The 26,886-nt window shown below is 42.5% G+C and overlaps 1 protein-coding gene across 15 annotated transcripts in view; it reads left to right on the forward strand.

The window, feature by feature from the left end:
* Unc-115a (actin binding LIM protein Uncoordinated 115a) overlaps positions 1-26,886 on the forward strand; it is a 41,094-nt gene that overhangs the window by 10,266 nt on the left and 3,942 nt on the right. For 2 of the 15 annotated variants that reach the window (XM_012286288.2, XM_012286284.2), the window contains exons 2-13: positions 14,489-14,649; positions 15,618-15,783; positions 17,170-17,407; positions 18,309-18,627; positions 20,043-20,114; positions 20,782-20,968; positions 21,404-21,663; positions 21,734-21,995; positions 22,077-22,163; positions 23,694-23,794; positions 25,591-25,660; positions 26,518-26,600. In XM_012286288.2, the coding sequence (XP_012141678.1) occupies positions 14,489-14,649; positions 15,618-15,783; positions 17,170-17,407; positions 18,309-18,627; positions 20,043-20,114; positions 20,782-20,968; positions 21,404-21,663; positions 21,734-21,995; positions 22,077-22,163; positions 23,694-23,794; positions 25,591-25,660; positions 26,518-26,600 (2,006 nt within the window). Of the gene's footprint in view, positions 1-741; positions 950-14,488; positions 14,650-15,617; positions 15,784-17,169; positions 17,408-18,308; positions 18,628-20,042; positions 20,115-20,781; positions 20,969-21,403; positions 21,664-21,733; positions 21,996-22,076; positions 22,164-23,693; positions 23,795-24,823; positions 24,922-25,039; positions 25,146-25,590; positions 25,661-26,517; positions 26,601-26,886 lie in introns of those variants that run through there. The other 13 variants (XR_013039353.1, XM_076535618.1, XM_076535620.1 and 10 more) reach the window with 13 other exon arrangements.

Below are 26,886 nucleotides of genomic sequence, written 5' to 3' on the forward strand. Positions count from 1 at the left end.
TTTCGAGCATCGTTTTCGATTAAATAATCGTTGCACTCGACGTTAGGGACGAGATTGGAATTGCACTTGTGATAGTTTTTTGCTAGCTCGGAAAATGCGAGGTGTTCGATCATAGATCGATAGTTGACATAGAAATGGGTGTAGTAGGAACAAGAACTTTCAAAAACGTCTGTAATTTACCTTGTAATCATTTCAATTTTTAATCAGAACTTTCCACTTGTTACTTTAGGTAATTAACTCGGTGATTAGCGAGAGGTCAGCTTGACGTTGCGAATCGGGCATAATGGAATACAGTAGACTCTCATTATATTGCCATTTTACAATTTTCGTACCCATTCAAATATCAGTGAGACTTCAACAAAATGTTCATTATAGACATACCTCTAGATTTATAATTTGATACTAAATACATTAGCATTTTTAATTAATAATAAATATGACAGGAGTTTCGAGTTTGACATACTATTAAGTCAGAAACGAGAATAACCAATGCACTCGTGAAAGTACCGTTCCCAGATCGTAGCATGACATCACTCCGTTGTTAGCAGATAACACTGATGAGGTTTTATTTTCGAAAGACAACATTAACAGTTTTACGTCGACAACAACGGACTATTCGAGATAACGACGATACGATTAGATAAGTGGGCAAATAGCGAATAGCTTTATTGTCAGAAAGAAACGTCCAAAAGTTCTATGTACAAGTACTTTTGTCCGGTACTCGAGAAACGCGCGAAAAATGTTCGCCGATATCGTATGTACCTTTCTTCTCTTTTACCTCGGTTTCCATCGAGAAGAGGCTCGTCACGATTTTCCACCGTTGTTCGTGACACGACCAGCAAAAAGAACGTGACTGTTCAAACCACGATCGATGCATCTCGGAACGGAACGATCGTCGGTGAAAATCATCGATGTTGGCTTTTTTCGCTGTGTGTACATCATTTCCGTCGTGAGTTTACATTTTCGTCGTTTTTGCGTTTGGTTATTGGGTCGTGTCATAATTTATGGCAAACGACGATAAAATAAAATTAATGCGCGAAAGTATCAAGCGTGGGGAGGTATGACGTGTGAATATACGGAGCGTGGAGTTACGGCGCGTAGAATTACAGCGCGTAGAGTTACGGGGCGTGGGAGTACGACACGTAGAATTACAGCACGTGGAATTACAGGGCGTGGGAGTACGACGCGTGGAGTTACCACGCATGGAATTACGGCGCGTGGAGTTTCCACGCATCGAATTACGGCGCGTGGAGTTACGACGCGTAGAGTTACCACGCATGGAATTACGTCGCGTAGAGTTACCACGCATGGAATTATGGCGCGTGGAGTTACCACTCATGGAATTACGGCGCGTGGAGCCTCCACGCATCGAATTACGGCGCGTGGAGTTTCCACCCATGGAATTACGGCGCGTGAAGTTACGACGCGTAGAGTTACCACGCATGGAATTACGGCGCGTGGAGTTACCACGCATGCAGTTACCGCGCGTGGAATTTCCACGCATGGAATTACGGCACGTGGAGTTGCCACGCACGGAAATACGACGCGTGAAATTACCACGCATGGAACTACGGCGCGTGGAGTTGCCACGCACGGAAACACGATGCGTGGAATTACCACGCATGGAACTACGGTGCGTGGAGTTACGGCGCGTGGACAGTTGGGGGAATAGAAATTCGGTGCGTGGAAAATTCAACTTATAGAAAATTCGGTGCGTAGAAAATTCGACGCATAGAAATTCGGCGCGTGGAAAATTCAGTGCGCCGAAATTTGACGCGTGGGATTTTTGGCACATAGAAAATTCAGCGCGCAGAAAATTCGATGCGTAGGAAATAGAGCGCGTGGGAATTCGACACATGAAAGTACCAAACGTGGCGATACAACGCGCGGAAATACCACGCCATAGGGCATAAAATTATTCCTCATAGTAATACGCTTAAAAATAGCGCAGCAATATAGCATAAAAAGAGCACGCATAAAATATGCAATAAAAACAACCTATGAAATATTATTTAATGAAATAATGACTGGCTTGCGGGTGAATCTACATACGTCCCTAAGCCACGATAATATCCGTGCAACCACTTAGTAATTCAATTCTTCTCTCGTTTCCCGTTCGATACATCATCAAATAGTTGTAGCACGATTGTAATGCAATTAATTGCACACAAAAGCCACGTTGCATCCTGTTGCATAAGCCACGGACGATTATCCCTCGCGATGAATTAATTACTGTTCACGATATGAGTTAGAGCTTTGTTCTACCTGGAATTCTATTTTTATTACTGAATATTAACGAGACACATGATGATTTTCACTTTGTAATCGTATTCTGTTCTTAAAACTGATAGACTGTAATAGTGTGCGCGAAAATATATCGATAAGAGAGGCACGAGCTATTAAAAGACTAGATAACGATAGACCGACAGAATGTCTTCGTAATTGTAGACGAAATGTACGTTGGTTCTCGTTTTTGCTAATAGTTCCTTGGCAGAGCGCTAAATGCATTTATTCGCAGCTTGTAATTCGGTTAGGCTGTTATTGCTCTGCTCACGTTTGCACGATAATCGCGCTAATTGTTGTCAAATAATTCGGCTCAAAAATTCTTCGCGAAGTTTCCTGCTTATTACGATTATGCTGGTTCGAGGAATATGTGCAGGTTACAGTAGACTCTCGTTATATTGTCGCCTGTAGAACTGCCTTCCTTTTACTATTATAAAGATCTTTTTGAAAGAACTTTATGAAGATCTTAAATTTATGGACGCAATTTACAGCAGACTCTCGTTATATTATCACCTGTAAAATTTTTCACGTATACCACTGTCTCTCTTCTACTATCAAGGTTTTTATGAAAGAACATTCTGAAAGAACTTCACGAAGATCTTTATTTATTTATTTTTTTGCATGAAGATCTTTATAAGATCTCCAGAAGCACACATAGTGTTGCTGTATGAAGAACTTCATAAAGATCCTTATTTATTTATTTATTTTTTTGCATGAAGATCTTCAGAAGCAGATATAGTGTTGCTGTATGAAGAACTTCACAAAGATCCTTATTTATTTATTTTTTATAAACATATAAGATCTCTAGATGCACACCGAGTATTGCTGTATCAAAAATTTCGTAAAGATCTTTATTCATTTATTTTTTTATATAAACATCTTAATAAGATCTCTACATGCACACAGTATTGCAGTCTCAAAGTAGAAAATTTATTAAAAAATTAGTCAACATAAAACTTCGTCGACGCCAATATATCGTGGAGCTACTGTACCGAGTACGAAGGCGAATACTTTTGCGAACGAGTGTACGTATAAGTTTCGCCTCGGCTAAAAATGCGTAAACATCCATTAGACGGATTCGATCGTTCATTGATTCTCCTGTGACCCAGAGTGCATCGAGAGAAAAGCACCGGCCAGTTAAGGGTCGTCGCGTTTGACCCCACTTTGCGACATCCTATTTAGACCACTTATGAATCATATTAACATACCGAAGCGGAGAGGATCGTATGTGGAACGGGTTGCTCGATGGTGAATTATCACTATGGCTGAATCGTGAACCAACGAAACCGGTTCGTTTCCGTTCAGAGATCTACGTAGTTTCGGACATCGTCGTAATCTTGTTTAACGTTGCGACAGGATTATACGTTGAGAAATTTTTTGAAAGTCACAGCTCTGTATTTCTGTGCTTTCAGATTTTTTTGTTGACGAAGTCTACAAGTTTACAAGTTTATAAGATTACGAGTTTACAAGTTTATTTATATTTTAGCTTTGAAATTTTTAGATTTTTTAGCTCACAAATTCCATAATTTGTAAATTTGCAAATTCTCAAGTTTCCAGATTTCTGGATTGTCAAATTCCAAAATTTTCGAATTCTCAGATTTGAATTTCTAAGTTTCCAACTCCTCAAATTCCCCAATTTCTAAATTTTCCAATTCTCAAGTTTCCAAGTTTCTGAATCCCCAAATTCCACAATTCCCCACCTCGTAAATCCCCAAATTCCACAATTCCCCACTTCGTAAATCCCCAAATTCCACAATTCCCCACCTCGTAAATCCCCAAATTCCACAATTCCCCACCTCGTAAATCCCCAAATTCCACAATTCCCCACCTCGTAAATCCCCAAATTCCACAATTCCCCACCTTGTAAATCCCCAAATTCCACAATTCCCCACCTTGTAAATCCCCAAATTCCACAATTCCCCACCTTGTAAATCCCCAAGTACCCAAATCCCCAGGTCCTAAGTTCAGAATCTCCAAATCCCCAAACTCTCAAATTTACTCTCAAACTCACTAAAAATTTCTAAATCCAAAAATTTACAGAAGCACACATCTCCCTGAATCGCCATCTTCCTAGTAAAGTCCTAGCCCGCGAATGTACACGAAATTCGAAGTCCCATTTTCTGGGAAAATCGCGAGCACAACCCTCGAGGCTTAATTAAGTTTCTCGTGTCACGAGGCACTCCAGTGTTGTTCGTGCGACCCACTTTAAAAGAGACGATTTCGTTAATGAAAAACAGCAGCAATGCAAACACACACGAATGAATTAGATCAGCTGCGAGTTTCTTATCAGTTCCATGAAATGTGTCTGAAAGAAATACCTGAATGGAAGAAAATTTTCATTCGTCAACTTAGAGAGACTGCAGAATGTTCACTTTCGAAGTGAACCTTTCAAACCTAATTTTCAACCTAATTTTTGTTATAGAGTACACTGTATGACTTATATCACTTGTATCACTAATACCAACAAAATTTCCCTACTGATATTAATTTCCTAATTAATTAATTTACTAATTTCCCTAAATTATATAATTTGTTTCTTGTATTATTTAAAAACACAGAAATTTTTTCGGTGGCCACAACATCAAACTCTCAAATCAAATACTAGTTGCAAGGTTCCCAAATTGATCCTAAATTATCGAGCCATTCAACCATATAATAGAAATAATATTATAGCTTACAGAAATAATATTATAAACCCAGCAAATTTTCCCAAACCAATTCCCAAATTTTTTCACCGTACATTCGCGCACAATCCACGGTAGCTTTGTTTCCGTCAGATCGCGGAATGCTATCGATAAACAATGATGGTTCGTATCAGTATTTCTAGCAGCAGGGTGTCCGTTTATGGACACGATATTTCATCGCTTTATTGCCAGGTTCCCGCTATACTCGCATTATAGGACGACAGAGAATAATCCAGCACGTTAGCTGGACGAACGATACTGACCGGTGTCGTTGAACTCTGTAATTTCAATAACAAGGGACTTCAGAAGGGATTTCAGATAACCTGGAAACACCGTTTCGCGACATCTATTTAAACGAGCTTATGAATCATATTAACGTTGGTACCCGGGGTTTCGTCGAATGTGGGACGCCAGATGTGGGTGTAGTATTATATAACCTTTTTTTCTCTTCCGAAAGGTTCCATGAACGTAAGTGTAACGGGGTTGGAGATTTGGAGGTGGTTTTGGTGGTAGACTAGTTAGAAATCGGTCAGTTAAGGGTAAGTGTGGTAAGTTAGCTTCAGCGTTTGATATATGGATATGTGGAGAGTTGGGGATGTGGGGATTTGGGAATGTGAGGATTTGGGGACGTGGAGATTTGGGGATGTGGGGATTTGGGGATGTGGGGATTTGGGGACGTGGGGATTTGGGGACATGGGGATTTGGGGACGTGGGGATTTGGGGATGTGGAGGTTTGGAGACGTGGAGATTTGGGGACGTGGGGATCTGGGAATGTGAGGATTTGGGGACGTGGGGATTTGGGGACGTGGGGATTTGGGGACGTGGGAATTTGGGGACATGGGGATTTGGGGATGTGGGGATTTGGAGATGTGGAGGTTTGGAGACGTGGAGATTTGGGGACGTGGGGATTTGGGGACGTGGGGATTTGGGAATGTGGAAATTTGGGAACGTGGAGATTTGGGAACGTGGGGATTTGGAAATGTGGAGATTTGGAGACGTGGAAATTTGGGGACGTGGAGATTTGGGGACGTGGGGATTTGGGAATGTGGAAATTTGGGAACGTGGGGATTTGGGAATGTGGAAATTTGGGGACGTGGGGATTTGGGAATGTGGAAATTTGGGGACGTGGAAATTTGGGGACGTGGAAATTTGGGGACGTGGAAATTTGGGGACGTGGAGATTTGGGGACGTGGGGATTTGGAAATGTGGAAATTTGGGACCGTGGAGATTTGGAGATGTGGAGATTTGGGAATCTGGGCACTTGGAGGTTTAGATATCTAGTGTTTAACTATCTAAAAATTTTAATCTTGAGAGCTATAAAAATTGGCCAATATAAATTTATGATCTAAAAATTTGAGAACATAAGGATTTAGGAATCCACACACTAGGTGACTTTAAAATCTATCAATCGAAGACAAGTTTCTCATCTCAGCTTCATAAGCTTGATAAACCTCTTGCTGTTATTATTCTTTACTACCAACCTCCATTATTGTTTCCCTATTAACTACATTCCTTGACTTGGTGCTACTGCACCACTACCCAGTTGAAAAATACTAATTTCTAACAGTTACATGAAACCTACTGACTATGAACCTTGTCAAAGGGTTACCAGTACTCGTTCGCTATAAAGAAAAATTCAGTGGGTGTCGAATTGTCCGGCAGTCGAGTTGGTTCCGCTTTATCATCGTTGCTTAAAGATTCCGTGCTACTCCTACGAGCACTCCTACCGGTTTCTCCGCGATTAACACGCTGAATTCCGTGGCAAGAATTTTACCGAGGATTATTGAGCTACCGTGCGTGTGCAAGTAGCACACGTATCCGCAATTGCAAAACCTGAAGTGGGATGATCTTCTCTGATGAACACGCGAATTTCAACAAAAATTCCACATACTGAATAGGATATTCATTCATTCTGTATGAATGAATCTTTAGAAGTATAACTTTCTGAATATTTCATGTACTTTACGTGCTGATAATTTTTATTATTCTGATCGTTGTCTGGACGTGTAATTCTGCTTTATGCGGTGTTTGAGTTCTGTTTTGTCTTTACAAATTGTAGAGTCTAAATATCTGATGTGTAATTAGGTCAACACATGAATTATTCTCTAACATAAATATGCTAAGACAAACTTAAACATCTTTTAGCCAACTCTTATTCAATACACTACGATTTGTTCACGATTGTGTACGTGTCATAGAGTTAATGGCGCTATTGTGATGCAAGAGAAATGCTTGAATGAAATGTTGCGGAAACAGATCATACACGATTGTCATGATTCACATGGGCTACCGATGACAATACGCATTGTAGTACGCTTGCAAGATCACAAAGATGATTGAGAATCCGTGTTGTATTATTCACGCGAGTAACAAGGTCAATGATCTGCCAGGAATGTATACAAAGGTGTGACATCTTACAGTGACGTCGATGGAGTAATTATCTTCCGAGCAAATTCAGATACCGTTACTCTCTTCGTGTATGAGTTTCTCAGAAAATTTCTGTTGCCACAACATTACTACACTCGTGGTATTTCCACATGTTAAATTACCACGTGTGGTAGTTCGACGCTTTAGATCACCACGCGTGGAATTCCAACGCGTTGGGTCACCACGCGTGGTAGTTCGACGCGTTAGATCTCCACGCGTGGAATTTCAACGCGTTGGGTCACCACGCGTGGAATTTTAACGCGTTGGGTCACCACGCGTGGTAGTTCGACGCGTTAGATCGCCACGCGTGGTAGTTCGACGCGTTAGATCACCACGCGTGGTATTTCGATACGTTAGATCGCCACGCGTGGTAGTTCGACGCGTTAGATCCCCACGCGTGGTAGTTCGACGCGTTAAATCACCACGCGTGGTATTTCAACGCGTTGGGTCACCACGCGTGGAATTTTAACGCGTTGGGTCACCACGCGTGGTAGTTCGACGCGTTAGATCGCCACGCGTGGTAGTTCCACGCGTTAGATCACCACGCGTGGTATTTCGATACGTTAGATCGCCACGCGTGGTAGTTCGACGCGTTAGATCCCCACGCGTGGTAGTTCGACGCGTTAAATCACCACGCGTGGTATTTCGATGCGTTAGATCGCCACGCGTGGTATTTCGATGCGTTAGATCGCCACGCGTGGTATTTCGATGCGTTAGATCCCCACGCATGGTAATTCCACGCGTTAAATCACCACGCGTGGTATTTCGACGGGTTAGATCACCACGCGTGGTATTTCGATGCATTAGATCCCCGCGCGTGGTAGTTCCACGCGTTAGATCCCCACGCGTCGTAATTTTGACTTAAAAAGCTTATCCCGAGTTGAAAACCGGACACCTTATTTCATAAGGGGATTAAGTATTTCATAAGTAAGGAGCTACCTGTTGTGTCCCAATGAATAATTGATTTCCAAGCCCGGTAAGAAACGCATAATCGTGTACCCGATCGGTGACTGTTTTAATCAATGGTGTTTGGTCTAATCGTCAGGCGGCTCACGCTCCGCTCGAATATGGCGTGTAACACGCGTAATCCGGTCGTCGATGGAAGTTCTAAAGCGTGACTCAAAGGCTCAGTCTGCTTAGCGGTTAGGAGAGAGAAAAAAAGAAAGAAACAGGCCATTCGAGCACTTGTCGGAGTGCACTTAACTGGTCGACCCGCGTGTATCGAATCCAGGTGAAGGTCTCCTCTTTCAGTTGGAAGCGGTCGAACCAGGTGTAGGCTCGTGTACCTGAATTTTCAACACGCCGTAAGAAAGAAAAAAGTAACATCCTCGGCGACGATTTATTACCGTCTGTCGGTCAGGCGGACAGTGAAAAAGCGACACGGGACACACGCTACCGACAATTTCGCGATCAGTCGTCGCGATTCATCGCCGCGATTAAATCGTTCACGTTTTTGTACAGGTAATTTCCGCTTTCCACGCGATTAACGGACCTTTCGGCCCGCTTTTCAATTAGAAGACTGCAAAAACTTGCACCGGAGGTTTTTACGTTAATTGATGGCTCGTGATCGCGGAAGATCGTGTAAAGCTTGCTCTACATTTTCCGTTGTTGTTCAACAATTTTTGAATCCGTTGTAAAATAAATGGAGGAAACTTTGAACGAAGGTTCCCACGAAAATAGAACGATCGGATAGTAAAGCGGAATCGTAAATTGCATAACGTACTTGCCACGTGTGACCGTGGCAGCTGTTGCACGCGTTCGATTGCGAACTTCCAGCTTCGAAAAGTTACAAGTCGTTGACTCAAGATTCGCTACCAGCATTGAATATTGCAACGTGTCGAAAATAACGTAACTCTTCCTAGTGACTACTTTTGCATTGTACTTTCAGCAATGATAAGATAAGTCGATCTAACGCGTTGAAGTACCACGCGTGGCGATCTAACGCGTTGAAATTCCACGCACAGCCATTTAACGCGTTGAAATTCCACGCAGAGCGACCTAACACGTTGAAATACCACGCGTGGTGACCTAACGCGTCGAACTACCACGCGTGGCGATCTAACGCGTTGAAATTCCACGCATAGCGATCTAACGCGTCGAACTACCACGCGTGGCGATCTAACGCGTCGAACTACCACGCGTGGCGATCTAACGCGTTGAAATTCCACGCATAGCGATCTAACGCGTCGAACTACCACGCGTGGCGATCTAACGCGTCGAACTACCACGCGTGGCGATCTATCGCTTTGAAACCTCACATAGAGTATCTCCAAATCCTAAGCCATCGAGTCACCTACGAAAACTTGAAGGCACAGAGAAATAATAGTATTTCTTAACGCGTCATGTTTATCGTGATCCCAAGTTATCCACTTAATACACTCTGTTCGCCGTAATTCCAACTTGTCAAGCCATTAACGTAATAGCAAGTCCTCTTACGAGCCAAAGATAGAATTCGTCGACGTAGTACATAATCGTGTCATTTAACGAGCTAAATGAAAATCTCTGACGTGATACAATGTTTTTCCATCGGCCATAAACCGAATACTCGTAATGATACTCCACGCGTATTATTTTGCCAGACAATCACTGAAATAACAGGCTTTCGACGTACTAATGTCCTTGGTTATGCAATCATTCACTCTTTTTATGTCATCTTTTCCATTTTTTTTTTACATTGCGTATCCGGTTCTCCATGATATACGATTACGTGCCTTTCTTTCTACAGTTCGACGAAACGTTAAAGGAAATAACAGAACGATCTTTACACGACACGTTCTAGCAGTCCCGCTGACTCATGTTACAACTTTTTCACCCGTTATTCCCGACTTCTTCGAGGTGAGATGAACATTCCTTTCACGCCTTTGGAAAACGAGCCGATTTTTCACGGCTGCCATTGATCGTGAAGGTACTCATTGTGTGAACCTTCGCTGTCAGCTTCGGATTTGCACCGTTAGATAAGTTGATTGGCTCATTTTTTGGGGTTACTGGATTCTTAGGATTTCAAGGTCTCATTTGCTAAAACCCAGCTCCCTAAATTCTCAACTCCGTAAATTCCAACTCTCTAAATTCTCACCTTCCTAAATCCCAACTCTCTAAATTCCCACCTTCCTAATTTCCACCTCTCTAAATTCCCATCTTCCTAAATTCCACCTCTCTAAATTCCCATCTTCCTAATTTCCACCTTCCTAAATTCCCACCTTCCTAAATCCCACCTCTCTAAATTCCCACCTTCCTAAATTCCCACCTTCCTAAATTCCCACCTTCCTAAATTCCCACCTTCCTAAATCCCAACTCTCTAAATTCTCACCTTCCTAAATTCCACCTTCTTAAATCCCCATCTTCCTAAATCCCAACTCCCTTACTTCCCGTCTCCTTAAATCCCAACTCCCTAAATTCCCAAATCCCTAAATCCGAACTCCTTAAACCTCAACTCCCTAAATTCCCCACTCCTCAAATCCCAATTCCCTAAATTCCCATCTCCCTATTTTCCCGACTCCGTAAATCCCAACTCCCTAAATCCCCAACTCCTCAAACTCCCAAGAACCTCAAAACTAAAATATCTCCTAGACATTCCAATAAATTGCAAGATTCCAAATGCAAAATTTAAACAAACTGTTTCCAAGAATTTGAGGAAACATCTACCGTGTTGCATTATTTCGAGAGACGCAAGGTGAATTTTATCACGTTCGAATATTAGATCTTGTTCTCACCTTTGGGCGTACGATTCAATTCTCGCGATCTTACCTGTGAATCATCCCGTATTTTCGTCTCGATGAACGCATCGACTCGAATGTCAGAATCGTATTGCGAGTTGGACCGCGTTTCTTTCTCGAGAGCGATTTAATTACCTCTGATCGAATACGTTAATTTTATACTCGCCCACGACACCAGATTCGCGTAATGGAAAATGAATGAGCTGCGTGTCGAGATAAGATTTTGCAGAGTTTTCTGAAAGCGTTTCTCTTTTTCCATTTAATTGATAGGCTACGTAATTTATGGGCACGAGAGAAAGTATTTTTACGTCGAAAACAACTGATAAGTTAATGGAACGGTTTATCGTCGTCGTGCCCTTCTGAATCATTGAATTAGAGTCTAAAGTTGTTGTGTTTGACTCACTGGCGCCACTTGTACAACGCTCCGAACGTGCTAAAATTGTCGTAGAACCGGCGACGTGACAACAAAGGATCGTTTTCAGAACGAAAACGAGCAGAAGATCTTTTAATCCTTTCGTCGCTCGTTCAGATCGTTGACCCTTAAAATGTGATTTGTTGGATGCTTAAAAGCAGCTGTGGGCAAATTAGGTGCTCGCTGAAGAGCTTGCGGGCAGTGAGCTGCTTTTAAGCATCCAACAAATCACATTTTGTTTAATTAATTACGAGCAATTACGATCAATGTAATTATAAGGCGAATTCATCAGAGAGGTCGATTTGTCAAACTATGAGCTTTTTCGCGAACCACTTTGTAAAACAAGTTTCCTAGCTCTAATTTATCTCCTTTAAAACTCCGTATTTCACGGTGAATTAGCGAACTGGATAAAGTACGAGCGATATCGTCCGGTTACATCAAGATTTATCAAACCGCCAATCAGTCGATAAAAGCTGCTTCATACACAATCGAAATCGACCAATTAAATTAACCTATTACAACTTATCTGTATTACATTCGACAGAAAGGTAACCGCTTTTATCCGTCGAATTTCGTGGCATTAGAGAACGGTTCATGTCGTTTTAAAAATACTCGATGACATCAGAGCAGCTCGCGCTGTTCGTATGTTCAACGTCATCCGTGTATCGTGCGATGTCACGTGAATTAAAAAAGGAACTCGGCACGGTTCTATATTCGCTCGTCCACGTTAATTGCCTATTGAAAATCGATAACAGACAATTCGGACCGTCTGGGTGCACGAAACGTTCCGATTGTAGGTACTTCCTAGATTACGATCGACGGAGAAATTATTTACGGACCTCTTTCTGCAGTAATCGAATGTCACGACTTCAATGAAATCGGGAACCGAGCGGAAAGGTCGAATCGATATCTTTCGAACAGAGGAGACACGCCTTCGACCTATGGTGCATATAGATTGATTAGGTATCGACAAGTTTGAGTGATTGAATGGTGATTTAAGACAAGGAGTTTGCAGGATGGAAGTTAAGGATAGTAAGTTTAGACAGCATTTTAGGATTCTTAGTGATTAATATTTAACGGGTATTTTGATGTTGTATGCGTTGATGGTAGAATGCGGGGAAGTATAGAGCGTGACAGTATAATGCGTGGAAGTACGACGTGTGACGATACAACGCGTAGAGATACAATATAGGGAAATTCTACGCGTGGCGATCTAACGCGTTGAAATACCACGTGTGGGAATTTAACGCGTGGAACTACCACGCGTGAGGATCTAACGCGTGGAAGTACCACGCGTGGTGATCTAACGCGTTGAAATTCCACGCGTGGGGATCTAACGCGTACAACTACTCACGCATGGTGACCTAACGCGTTGAAATTACACGCGTGGCGATTTAATGCGTGGAAGTACCACGCGTGGTGATCTAACGCGTTGAAATTCCACGCGTGGCGATCTAACGCGTTGAAATACCACGCGTGGGAATTTAACGCGTGGAACTACCACGCGTGAAGATCTAACGCGTGGAAGTACCACGCGTGGTGACCTAACGCGTTGAAATTCCACGCGTGGGGATCTAACGCGTGGAATTACCACGCGTGGTGACCTAACGCGTTGAAATTCCACGCGTGGGGATCTAACGCGTGGAATTACCACGCGTGGTGACTTAACGCGTTGAAATTCCACGCGTGGTGATTTAACGCGTGGAAGTACCACGTGTGGTGACCTAACGCGTTGAAATTCCACGTGTGGCGATCTAACGCGTTGAAATTCCACGCTTGGCGATCGAATGCGTTGAAATTCCACGCGTGGCGATCTAACGCGTGGAAATACCACGCGTGGTGACCTAACGCGTTGAAATTCCACGCGTGGCGATCTAACGCACCGAACTACCACGCGTGGTAATCCATCGTAAATTTACATATCTCCATCCCAAAATAAGACAAACTGCCTTCAGCGTTTCGAGTCACGTTCCTGTACAAACTCTGAGCGTTTCCAATTTCCGTTTCCTTTTGCGTCGTTCGGTGTTAAATTTTCCCATCGAATTCCGTTTGATCTCGATACGAAACATAATCATCGAGGAAGTCTGTCTGGAGGGTTTCTTTGATCCACATTTCTTGTTAGATGGAAATGCTCGTTCCAATTAGCACAGATCTCGCGAAGATCGCATTTCTTCTGGAGTATCAATGCAGCAAGAATTTATTTCGACCGCTTTCTGCAAACAGTGCTCGGAGCATAAAACACGCTACTCGTTCCACTCCATTTGCTATTAATTAACTTGTAGAAGAATCCTTCGGATATGGGAAGTTTCTAAGCGCAAGATTGAAAAAGAGAGAGCTGTGATTCATACAAAACTGTTACCCTGAGCATCTGTTCCTTTCTCTTTGTAAAAGAAATCGATCACTGCAGTGATACTATTCGTGGATAACTATGTTACGTTACTTGTTCATAATCCAGTAGATACATTATCCTCTACATGAAATGAAACTTTAAATCACCGGAGACAGAATTGTCGCATCCACGCAACTTTCTGAAATTAGTGCTTGGCAATGTCACTTAAAATTACAGCTCCCCCGTGGAAATTCGTGAATCATCCAAATATGACGTGGCAGTATCAAGAAACAGTGGGAGAAAACTCGTACACAATTTGCTGGAATTAAGATTGATAAATTAGGTTGGCGTTACGGCGTTAACCTCAATAAACGTCCGTACCCTTTTCACGGATCGCGATAAAAATATGCGTTACGAGACCGCACGGTAGAAAATAGTTCGTTAATCGTGTCGGCCGATTAATCGTCGCGTTAATCACGTGTCCAATACGGCGTGAGAAACGGGGAACAAAGAGATCGTCGAGACTTTGTTTTTCTTCTCGTATCGGACGGGTATCGAAAACCCGAAGTAGGTCGTTCGTTTATCGCCGTAAAACATTTCGTTCACCAGCCGGATGCATAATGGCGATTTTCTGTTGCAGGTAAAACATTCTGCCAGTCTTGCAAGAAGAAGTGCAGCGGGGAGGTGCTACGAGTGCAGGACAAGTATTTCCACATAGGGTGTTTCAAGTGTGCTCAGTGCAATGCCAGCTTAGCGCAGGGTGGTTTCTTCGCACGCGAGGGCTCTTACTACTGCACCAAGGTACTAGAATACGAATAAATAAAAAATAAGAAGGTGCAGCGAGAAAAAAGCCTCTACAACACGAGAGGGTCGGTCATTTGGAGCGTATGACGCACCGCCTTAAGTGTACACGTTTTATTTCTACCTCTAAATCGGAGGTTTGGTTTACTATCACGCGTGGCGGTTTAACGCGTGGAGGTACCGCGCGTGGTGATCTAACGCGTTGAAATTCCACGCGTGGAAGTACCACGCGTGGTGACCTAACGCGTTGAAATTCCACGCGTGGGGATCTAACGCATTGAAATTCCACGCGTGGGGATCTAACGCGTTGAAATTCCACGCATGGGGATCTAACGCGTAGAACTACCCACGCGTGGTGACCTAACGCGTTGGAATTCCACGCGTGGTGACCTAACGCGTTGAAATTCCACGCGTGGGGATCTAACGCGTAGAATTACCCACGCGTGGTGACCTAACGCGTTGGAATTCCACGCGTGGTGATCTAACGCATTGAAATTCCACGCGTGGGGATCTAACGCGTTGAAATTCCACGCATGGGGATCTAACGCGTAGAATTACCCACGCGTGGTGACCTAACGCGTTGAAATTCCACGCATGGAGATCTAACGCGTAGAACTACCCACGCGTGGTGACCTAACGCGTTGAAATTCCACGCATGGGGATCTAACGCGTGGAACTACCACGCGTGGTGACCTAACACGTTGAAATTCCACGCGTGGTGACCTAACACGTTGAAATTCCACGCGTGGTAACCTAACACGTTGAAATTCCACGCGTGGTGACCTAACACGTTGAAATTCCACGCGTGGAACCACCACGCGTAGTGACCATTCCACACGTTATCAATTATAATTTAATTCTTCAAATGGTTCAGCATTTCGAGACCGATACTGTGCATCTCTAAATAAATAATACGATAACCGAGATGAGCGGTTTACCGAGACAAATTGCTGTTCTCAATTTTTCAGGATTACAGAGAACGTTGGGGCACAAAGTGTGCAGGCTGCGGCGAATACGTGGAGGGCGATGTGGTCACCGCCGGCGACAAACACGCGTTCCATCCGAACTGTTTCCATTGTCAGAGATGCAGGCAGCCCCTGCTGGGCCAAGGGACAAAAGTGTCCCTCGTCCAAGGTAAAGAGGATCAAAGATTGAAGAGGATTAATAAAATATGTAAACGGTGTTTTGTACGTAGAAAAACGGATAATTCCGTTTGACTGCGTCGCGGGGCACCGGTGAACCCGTTAAGGCAAATTACCACTTAGGTGTATCATCGCCGGGCCGAACGAGGTTACGCGCGTGTGGCCTTGTAACGATTACGCTTTAAAATATGCGAGCTTATCGCGCTTAAATTTTTCTCGCCTCGGGTCGTCATTGTTCCCCGTGCAAATATTGATTGATTCGATCTTCTCCGATAGAACTTATTTTTAGAGAAGCGGTTACGGATATACTTCGCGTCTTTTAACCTTTGAACTCTGTACACTTTGCGTGGAAACGAAATAACTCGAGTTATCTGTTAGCTTAAGTAACTTTGTCATTCTTTTACCAAATGTTAAGTTGGAAGACTTTACTTGTTACGTTTCTTTACTACAACTTCGATAAGATATCTTCAGTTGTAGAACGATGGAAAATTTTTATGGTTTATTAATACCTTGCTTGTAATTTTAAGACTGTTTATAACTTACTATTGAAGTCATAGTGAGAAATTGATTAAATTTCTGATTTAAAAAATTCGTTCTATCCTCCAGCAAGATCCAATATAAATGACTCTATCAAAGAGCTAATGTTTAAACTTATCGCCATATTCATTAGACCTAAGAGCCATTGCTCCAAAGTACTTCAGATTTCCCCAAGAGCGTCATAGACAAATTACCGCTGGCAAGTGTGTACAGATAACACACAAAATGGCAATCTATTACGTTATAGATAACGTAAGCTTCGATTAAATATAAATCCTCAACTGAGAGGCAGATTAAACCTGCTCTTTCTACTTCTTTTTTAAAATAACAAAAAATGTGCTTGGATTAGACTCTCAGGTATAGAACGCTTGTTTTCTTTTCAAAGCAAGAAGCTTGGATTAAACTCTCACAGAATTATTTCCGTGTTGTACCCTTTTCTTCCAAAGTAAAACGATTTGCTATCAGGTATACAGAGCTTTTGTCAAAGCAAAACCCTCAAATAATTTCTGTATCTCGGAGTCTAACTTCAAGGACACTTCGATGAAATAGAAAAATGGAGTCAGGTACCGAATTCTGCAAAAGAAATGTAACAAGTGTTTGTCAACTACAATGATTGAATATAAAAGTGTGGCACTGCGAATTGCTCTGCTATTTATACACGTCGAGACGCAAATCGAACGGGTAAACAAGCGTGAAACTGGTCGGCGATGAATCAACCGCGAAGATACGCTGCAGCCGGTTGCTCGAATAAAAGACAATAGCTGGACAGAGTGCGTCAGCGGTCTCGCGAGGATCGTCGACCGGATCTGTTCAATCTCGACTAACCGAGCATTGTCTATAGGTCAAGCTCTGTGTCATCGATGCGTCGGTATCCCGGTTCGAGAGGCCTCGACGCCGGTCGGTAATAATTCTGCCACCAGAGGATCCGGAGACGGGCCCTCCGACCCCGGTGCTTGTGCCGGCTGCGGAAACCAATTACGAGAAGGTCAAGCTTTGGTCGCTCTTGATCGACAGTGGCACGTATGGTGCTTCAAGTGCCACAGCTGCGATACCGTGCTCCATGGCGAGTACATGGGAAAGTGAGTGAAGAAAATCTACTTTCGCTTTGTCGACTGGTTCATCTTACCCTTTTTATAACGCTGCCTTTCTGAGGCGATTCTTTCTTATACGTACAAGTGACCATATATGAAATGCTACTTCCTATCCACACTCAATCATTTTTTAAGTATAGCTTCCTAGACAAGTAGACTTATTCTATAAGTGAGCACATATGAAATACTGCTTCCTTCAATAATTTTTTAAGTATAGCTTCTTAGTTGACTTAATAACCAAACATTTTATGAATGCTATTAGATGAGGTAGGATTTTAATGATACCAAAGAAGCAGTTGAAATCGGGAAATAGACGGATTGCAAATAAGATCCACTTTCACGATTAAAAACGGTGAATTACTCATGTTGTATGAAGTGCTCATCGGACGTGAAATTAACTCGAATTACACGCCAAGAAAAATTGGCGAAAGTTTTACCGGCGAACCGTGATCGGTGTTCCCGATTAAACGTTCGAACATTTTCGATGCTAGCGGCACAAGATTTGAATTAGAGAAAGTTTTGTTTAAAATTATCTTCGCATCACCCAAACTTGGCAATATCGACATCAGCAGAAAGTTTGGTTGGATGTAGTCACTTAGGATGTAAGTATCTTAGGTTTCATTACAGAAATCAAAATATGTATTAAAATGACATCAGATACTTTAATGCAAAGCTTAGGTTAGAGAAACTTTATTTTAGAATCTATTGTAGCAACACCCTATTTTGCTACACCCAAGTGTTACTGTCGATTCTCTAAAAGTTATAATAAAGAACTCAAGTCAAATACTCAGAGATCCTATAAGAGAAAAGAAATGTGCCTACTGCAACGTTCATTAGAGGAATATCTCCGAAGGGACAAATGTGGATGGAGAATGATTTTATTCAACAGAGACGGGGTGCCTTACTGCGAGAAAGATTACCAGAAGCAATTCGGGGTGAAATGTGCCTACTGCAACCGCTACATCAGCGGCAAGGTCCTGCAAGCCGGTGATAATCACCATTTCCATCCGACTTGTGCGCGATGCACCAAATGCGGAGATCCATTCGGAGACGGGGAGGAAATGTACCTACAAGGTGCAGCCATATGGCACCCTCGTTGCGGACCCGGTCCGAGTGGACCAAACGGTATCGTAAATGGTCACGGTGAAGCTCACACTCCTCAACATCGAGAGTCAGAACGGATTTCCAGCAGCGCCTCGGAGATGCAGGTAAGATCGTACAGTACGGGATGATATTCGAAGAGACTCGCTTTTCGACCTTTTGTCGATGTGGCGAACACTTTTGAACATATCGAGAAGCAGTCAAATAGGACTCGACTGTTAACGAAACTCGCGATCGGCCGATTAATCTACGTTTATCCTGGACGTGATTTATACGGAACTGGCGAACTGTACATCCTGTATAATATTTTGTATCATAACGTGCAACTGTATATTCGCTGTTACTGTCGTAGAATTGTCCGTCATTTGTCATTTTGCTCGTGGTGAATCATCAGGTAGATTTTCGAGGGAAATGTGCAAGGTTTTGGGTAACTAATGGTAACGGGATTTCTTACGTCAAAGTAGCTTGAAACTTTTTGATTTTGGGTCTCAGTAATTTTTTGTATTTTGGAAGTATTAGGGTTTAAGAACTTACTGTGCTACTTGCTAAGTCAAGTCTAGCACAGATGGAACTTTGTACGTCCAAGAAAACAGAGATATTTTTTTACTCTAGTTCAGAAGGGGAGATAGAAGATTTGTCAGAAGACAAGCCCCTAACAAATCTTGAAACTCCCCTTCAGAAAAGTTTTCCACTTTCGCGTAAAAAGTCGCCTTCACAAGTTACCCAACACTCTGTTCACGATTCTGTGTTCGCGAATGTGCTTATCGCGCCATGTTTTATTCACCGGTCAACGTCGCCAGTTAACGCGATCATTAACTCGACCCAAATACTCGATACGTTTCAAATAGTCAATGTCGTACGAAAACCGACGTGTGCACGCCTATCATCGTCATCAGCTGAATGCGTTTTTTGTTTAGTTGCATCGTACGCCATTGAACGACGATAAATCGCGTGCATCAGTTTTTGAGTTTTGTGAAAAGAAAGGGAAACCGAATGTATGGCTGCAGTTGACTCGAAAGAAATCGTGACCCGATACACCACGAAGTTCAGCTTGCATCGTGCTTATTCTGGGCTGTGTTGTTGTACGACGCGTTCGTTGTGAAACGTTGTTTTTCTTTGCTGCTCGGTTAATTTTGTGTCGGTTGTTTCGGACCAAGTTTAGCGTAGAGACCGTTTTAGAGCTTTTACGAGTACATGTACACATCTTACTTTTGTATAACCAGTAATAAAACATAGCTTTGTGTATAGCTTCGTTTCCATTTCTGTTCGACGATATGTGGCTTCTTAACATGCATTTGTTCCTTTAACATGTCATTGTATACTTTTGCCGCACGCTTCGATGTCAGGAAGTTTCATATTGAATACACGACGTATATATATACATATATGTATATATACTTATGATACTTCGCCAAATTTTACCATATTTCATTTTTTATATTTATTTTAATTTCTTACATTTTTTTTATTATTGCTTTCTTAATCGTTGTTTACTTTTTTTTCGCACGGTCATTGTGTATAGTTTTCATTGCGGTCACGCACGCCAAGCCTGAACGGATCACTCTGCAGCCCTTACAGCAGCCTCAGTCGCAAGGTATGCCATGTATCTCCTAGCACATACGCTCTATCAAGAAACATCCACGATTTTTGCCCTATAAACTCAACTTCGTCACCGTACAAACTTCTGGAGCCTAGGTTACGTCGGCAAAGCAAGTGGTTTACTATCACTTACCGGTGTAACCTAGTTTCCAGGCGTTGTGGTTTATGCTGCTCGATGATTCCGAGCGCAAGCCGCGTCCTTCTCAAACTATCAGAGGGTTTTCCATTGATTCGTATCCCGCAAACTCTCCGCGCCGAGTTATTTCTGGACCGTTTCGAATATTAAGGCAACTAAAATTGCTTCATTTTGAGATCTCCACTAAACATTTTGTCATAAAAAAACAATCTTCAAGCCTTCAACACGTTTAATTTAATATCAAGCGATACTTCCTGACTTCCTACGATTCCAAAATAAATCTTCCAACATCCAGACAGAAAGTGAATCCGATAAAACAGATAGCCTGTTATATTTCTGCCGCCATCGTTAAAATATTCATTCGTGAATATTCAATGAGTTTCTTGACAGGGCGTTGAGCGCGTTGAGTTTTTATCTTCCTTTGCTGAGTAAATAGCTAAAGTTAGCGGTATGACAGACGCTTACGATTCATCTACATAGAACACCACGAGTCTAGCCGTGATAATATACCTGTTAATTGCCCCAGTATTACCCTGCACGAACCGGCAGTCCTGGATTGATATTACGAGAATATGGACGCGGTCCATCCGAGGATGTGTCTAGGATTTACACGTACTCGTATCTCACCGAAACACCCAGCCAGGGATACTTGAGACGTCCGATACAGCCGTACGACAAACCTCCGACTAGCCCACACTTTCATAGACCCAGCTGTAAGTATTCGTCTATTTTTCGTAACAAATGTTGTACCTCGGACTATTCGGAACATTTCCTCAAGCACATTAATTTGGTAATAGGTACATTTTCATTGATTCTTCCAATACACCTTTTTAAACCTCTGGTGTGTTGAGATGATTTGTAAAGCAGTGGAGGAACAAGATTAATTAGTCCAACTTGCAAAAGTTAATGGATGCAAAGCTAAACCATCTCAAAGTCCAATAATCCTAAAGTCCAAAGATCCACAAATGCAAAGTCCCAAACAATAAAAATTCCAAAAGACCAAAATGAAAAATGTCAGAGTTCCCCATTTCGTGATGCAGTTTGTAACACGTAGCCATATCGTTCCGAGGTACAACACCTATAGAGAAACACGTGGAGTACTAGGGTCTGAAGGGGAACGGTAAATCGTACGGTTGATTTTATTTCAGCGTCTCGTTCGATAAGAAGCAGCGGTGGACGCAGTAGCCGATCAGGAATGCGAGCTCTGGTCGACGCTCTGAGCGAGACCAGACCAAAGTCACCGGCCAGTCAAGTAGATAATGACGAGCCAATAGAGTTGGCGCATTATCCGGACGCCATGAAACCTCCACCCGGAGCCAAGCCGCCGATCGAGAGGGACGATTTCCCGGCTCCGCCGTATCCTTATACCGATCCGGAGAGACGCAGACGATGGTCCGACACTTACAAGGTATCTGGTTCTATCGTTGTTCGCTTTCAGCGTATCTCGAACGTTCGATGATGTTCCGTTTGCGTATCAGGGTGTACCGGCGTCGGACGACGAGGACGAGGTCGACAACAAAACGTACATAAAGGAGGTGGAGGAGAAGCTGAAGAAAGAGCAGGACGAGCTGAGTAAAATAGACACCGGTATAGCGAAGGTGTTCTTGCAAGATCGCGAGAAGGATCGGGAGAATCTGAGACACAAGGCGGCCAACGTGGACCCGAGAAACGCCTCGAGAACACCGTCGGCTGCCAGGGAGCCGACTTACAGACTGCGATACGAGAGTCCCGTTGGTGCATGTACGTTGTCGCGATTATACGTTTTCGTTATCTACGTTCTTGCATCGTATGGTTGTAACGTACGGATTTACTTTTACACAGCACCGTCTAGGAATATAGATCATGCCAGACCATGGGAAGACGACGACGGTTTCAGTTATAGATCGAGCGTAGGGCCCAGTTACAACGGTAAGCTTTAACGATCTTGTAGAGATCTAGCGATAGCTATTTCACGATCGTCTCATTAACATAAGTGATAATCATCTCATACATGTCCACACGTTCGCACATAACACTAACATATACCACTGTACCGTGTTTCGAAAGTAACATCGGACGTCAGATTCCAAAGCGATATAGAAGCGGGGTGGGTGAACGAAAAGATGATCGTTCCTGTTTTCTTTTTTTTCTTCTTCTTCTTATCAACTAAACAAAAATTTGCTATCGTGGAACGGAACGCAATGCAGTGGGAAGGGTGAGGCTCGATTAACGACGCTCCGTACGTGAACTCTCGAGTGCAAGAGTTTGTAAAACGTAAAACAAGTGGCATTTAGCATCATCCCCCTTCGATAAATAACGCACACGCTACTGGGCGTCCATTAACGTATGTAACAGGTGATGTATTGTTCCGCTTCTGCATGCGATCGGCCATATATATACCTTCGATGTGCTTGCCTCTTCTTTATCTTTCGATTTTATCTCTGGCCATACGAGTACCGGATATAACAGCGTGCGTGAAAGTTCCATCCTCTCGAGTAGCCTAATCGATTCAATTCCCATTATCATTTCATTCGTGGTCGTTCGTCATTTAGACAGCTGTTAGAATCTCTGGCATGGTATTTCATTCTGACTTCACTCTTGGCAACTTGTTCATCACACACGAACACACATCGCTCCGATATTCATATATTCTCTCTCATCTGTACTTTTTGGAATGTCTCTTTACCACAATGTTGGAAGATAATCGTAAATTACCGGAGGAATATTTAACACGTTCGCTGCCACGTGCCGTGTGTCATCGACTTGGTCTCTTTTATTAACGTTCGATCAAGGTTTCCTAATAGTGTTCTTTGATCAACCTCTCACGCGATGTGACTAATCGTCCCGCTGTCGACACGTTAGACAGCTGATATATGGGATGATACATTTTCTGTCGATAATACTTTGACGGTGGCAGCGGATGTGATAATTTCGTTACGTTCGCGTACACTTGGGTGCAATGTAGCCTCTCTTAGTTAAAGAGGAATACTTAGATTAGATTCTCAACTTCCTATCTTAGGTTCTTTTAACTTGATTATTCCTGGACTCCTCATAATTCTGGACCCTCTTGTAGGTCCTAATCTCTAACATTCTTTAGTTTCTAGGCTTCTAAGTCCTTAGACTCCTACTGGTCTTTAAACTTGGATCCCATACTTCCCTAGGTCTTGAGATCTTAGATTCTCCCAAGAAATAGCCTTCTCTTCCCTACGTTGCATCCAAGCGTACCGCATCAGCTTACGTCGCATGATCAGCACTGTACATCTTGTAACGCTTATCCGAGAAATATCGTAACAGTAGATTGATTTTTATTTATTCTTTTTATTTTTCCAAACACGTATCTTCCAATGTTGAGTCGTTAAAAGTAAAAGGATAGGTATCTGCCTCACATTCGCGACCTTGTATCATCGTGTCTCTATTTTTGTGTTTTTGTGTTTGTGTTGTGTTTGCGTGGGGCGGCAGTTGGGAGGTCATCGGCACGTTCCCCGGCTCCCAGAAACTATCCACCCGTTGGTACTCAACGCGCCTTCACTCTTCCAAACGCCGCTAGGCACTATCATTCGGTGAGTCCGAGAACTTTCCAGTTCCACCTACCGCTGATCTCAAGTCAAAATTCGTATGTAATTCGATTCGCACGAATTTCATTTCGGCCTGAAATTCGAACACGAGACTTTCTCAAGAGCAGACAAAAATGATCAACGAAATGATGATTCGTTGTTGACTTGTCTTCACGGGAGGCATGCTTTTTGTTCTCTCTAGCTTATTCAAGAGTAAACGTTTTATTGTACTTACACGCACAGGTGCTGGCTTCTTCGTACATGTACAGGGTGTTTCAGTTTAACTATTCATGCAATTGTCTTTCAAATTATTTGCTTCGAACTTATTGCGTTTCGAGTATTTTATACTAGTCTGATCCAGGTGAAGGCACTTCCGAAATGAAGACTCTGCTTTTATAAAAGTGTGTTAGAATACAATGTTACTGGATCGATTACCACAAGGTCGGTACCTAAATCAAGTGTTTAAGAGACAAGGTCATTTTTGAATGTTGGAAAAGCCTTCACCTACGATCTCCGAAATGCAATAAGTTCCAGACGAATAGTTGAAGAGGTAATTGCATGGGTATCACCCTCTAAATACGGATTTTATTTATTATTTTTTTTGTACCGTTGGTCTTCGTTACACGCGCCGTTCTCTGCACAACTTCACGAGAAATAATGCTTGTGCACCTTGAATATCGGGTACGTTCCACCCTCTTCTTGCCGCGGGGATGCAGTTTGAAAAAACCCGTAGACCCGAACAAGGGTATATCGTCGCACAGTAGCAAATTTTTCTTTTCTTTTTTTCTTTTTTTTATAAACGATCTTAGCTAGAAAGAATCATCACGATAATTCACGCTAAAAAAAGGTAGGATGTCCGTAGCAAAAGATCGACCTTTTTTTTTTCAAATTGAAAACCACCTTTTGGTATACAAAATATTTGAAGAACCCACTAGTTTTGGCGAACGTTGGGCATTCGTATGGGAATGAACGATCTCGATGATTTCTCGTTGAAACTAATCAGTAATATCTTGTCGATTGACTATTTGAAACCAGTTGTGAGCTCCCTTCGGCACATCCCGAAGCCAGGGTACGGTCTGGCACCGCGAAGTCACACCTTCTCCTCGACCGGCGGTTCTGTATCTGCTCTCCCTGTAAGTCTTGCACCGCGTCACAAAACGACGACCAAAATCTTTTGCACCGTTATTGCTGATTATCAAGAAAATGCTGTAGAAATTTATGATACACTTTTGTATTTACAATTATGTACAGTGTCGGGCGCGGCGGACCTCCCTGCGGATTATGGCGACTCAGGAAAAGAGGGGTCCTAAGGATCATAAGGATTATCTCTACGCTATCTCTGCAATTTGAACATTTGGTAATTCGGACTTTTGGAAGATTGGGAGTTTAGAGATTTGTAAATGTGAGAGATTGGGAAATACAAGTTTAGGAATGTGAGAAATTAGGAGATGCGGGAACTTCACAATTTTGTAATTTGAACGCTTGAGAATTCGGTGATTTAGAAAACCAAGCTTGGAAATTTCGAAATTAAGTACTATAGAAATTCAAGATTGTAATTTGAACGCTTGAGAATTTGGTGATTTAGAAAACCAAGCTTGGAAATTTAGAAATTAAGTACTATAGAAATTCAAGGATTTATAAACTCGAATATTTGAAACACTAAGTTCTCCTCTCGTCCTACGTCGCCATTTTCCCCAGGAAAAGCCCAAGATGCCCTCGACCGTGCATACCGTAGGCTCGTAACCGAGCCGATCACCGAAGGTGCAGGTCGTTTCTAAGATGTACGCTTTTCTGTCGTCTAGGGTGATTATTCGTTCAGTGGGATGGGAGACAAGACGCACAGCACTGATTTCTCGTCTGGCAAATCAGATAGTGAGTAAACCCCAGAGAAAGAAAAAAGAAAAAAAGAAACCGATCACACACGGTTCTCTATTGTCGTTCTCATTCTCTCTCTATCTCTCTGTCTCTGTTTCGTACGGTACTCTCGAACTATATTACATGTACATGCTTCAGTTTACTATTTTATTTTAACGTATTTTCCTTTTAATTATTCACGAGTAGAGGCGTTACAGACACATGGTCTTCCTACTTTAAAACCATGTTACAACGAAATGTACCGTCAGCACGAGAGACAATTTCATTCTGATATCTCGATAACTTATTTTCGGTTATAATACAGCTTCGTAATATCTGAGCATGCTTTACTAATGCATCCTTGCTATATCGTACACTGTCACTGTTCTTTTTTTATTTAACATGAAAGCCTGTTTATTGAAGAATCGACGGTGGTACGATCGTTAGATTGCATAATACGTTTGATCGTTAACCAGCGGATTTCTAGTGTGCCCAAGTGACAGTATCACCTTTCTCGCCAGTAACATGATTTTATCTTTCTTTTTTTTCTTTTTTGGTTCTTTTATGATATTACAAATTTTTGTTCGCTCAGACACATCGTGTAGCTTAGAACTCAGGTCATATGTACAATATAATCATCGGAAACAATTACGCTTATCGACACACGAATCGAATCGATCGTGTTCCTCCATCCCGTTTCATTTATTTTATCCATCGAATCATTTTTGTAATGCTGTTATGCGATGTTTCTCTTTTTAGACAGAGTGGAACACGATCGGTCGATCAACAGAACGATTGTAACTTAACATTATCGAAATGGTTTGTGCAACATGGTTTGACATGGTTTTCTTTCCCATTTTTTCCCCAAATTTTAGTATCAACAGGCAGCATCACGGATGTGGATCGACGGGCATTGGTATGTACCACAGCCCCATACTACTCCCGGCGAATTAGCATGGTTTGTAGCTTGTTTTGCATTTGAATTATTTAACCAGCATTATCATGAACGCGTTAATCCTAGTAATCGAGTTATACGTAGAATCGAACGACTTTGACCCATTGTACAGGATGAGTCTAACTTTATCTTGCCTTCGCTATTTGTATTATTCGCAAACTATAATAAATGAACCTTTTCTATGTCTACAAATAACGAAGTTGACCCACCCTGTATATCGATCGATCAAAATTTGTACATAATTAACGTCATAGTCTCGCTGTTGCGATGTAAAATTGTACATACTTGT

This window comes from Megachile rotundata, chromosome 9 (genome assembly GCF_050947335.1).
Source record: "Megachile rotundata isolate GNS110a chromosome 9, iyMegRotu1, whole genome shotgun sequence".
NCBI classification, from domain to species: domain Eukaryota; kingdom Metazoa; phylum Arthropoda; class Insecta; order Hymenoptera; family Megachilidae; genus Megachile; species Megachile rotundata.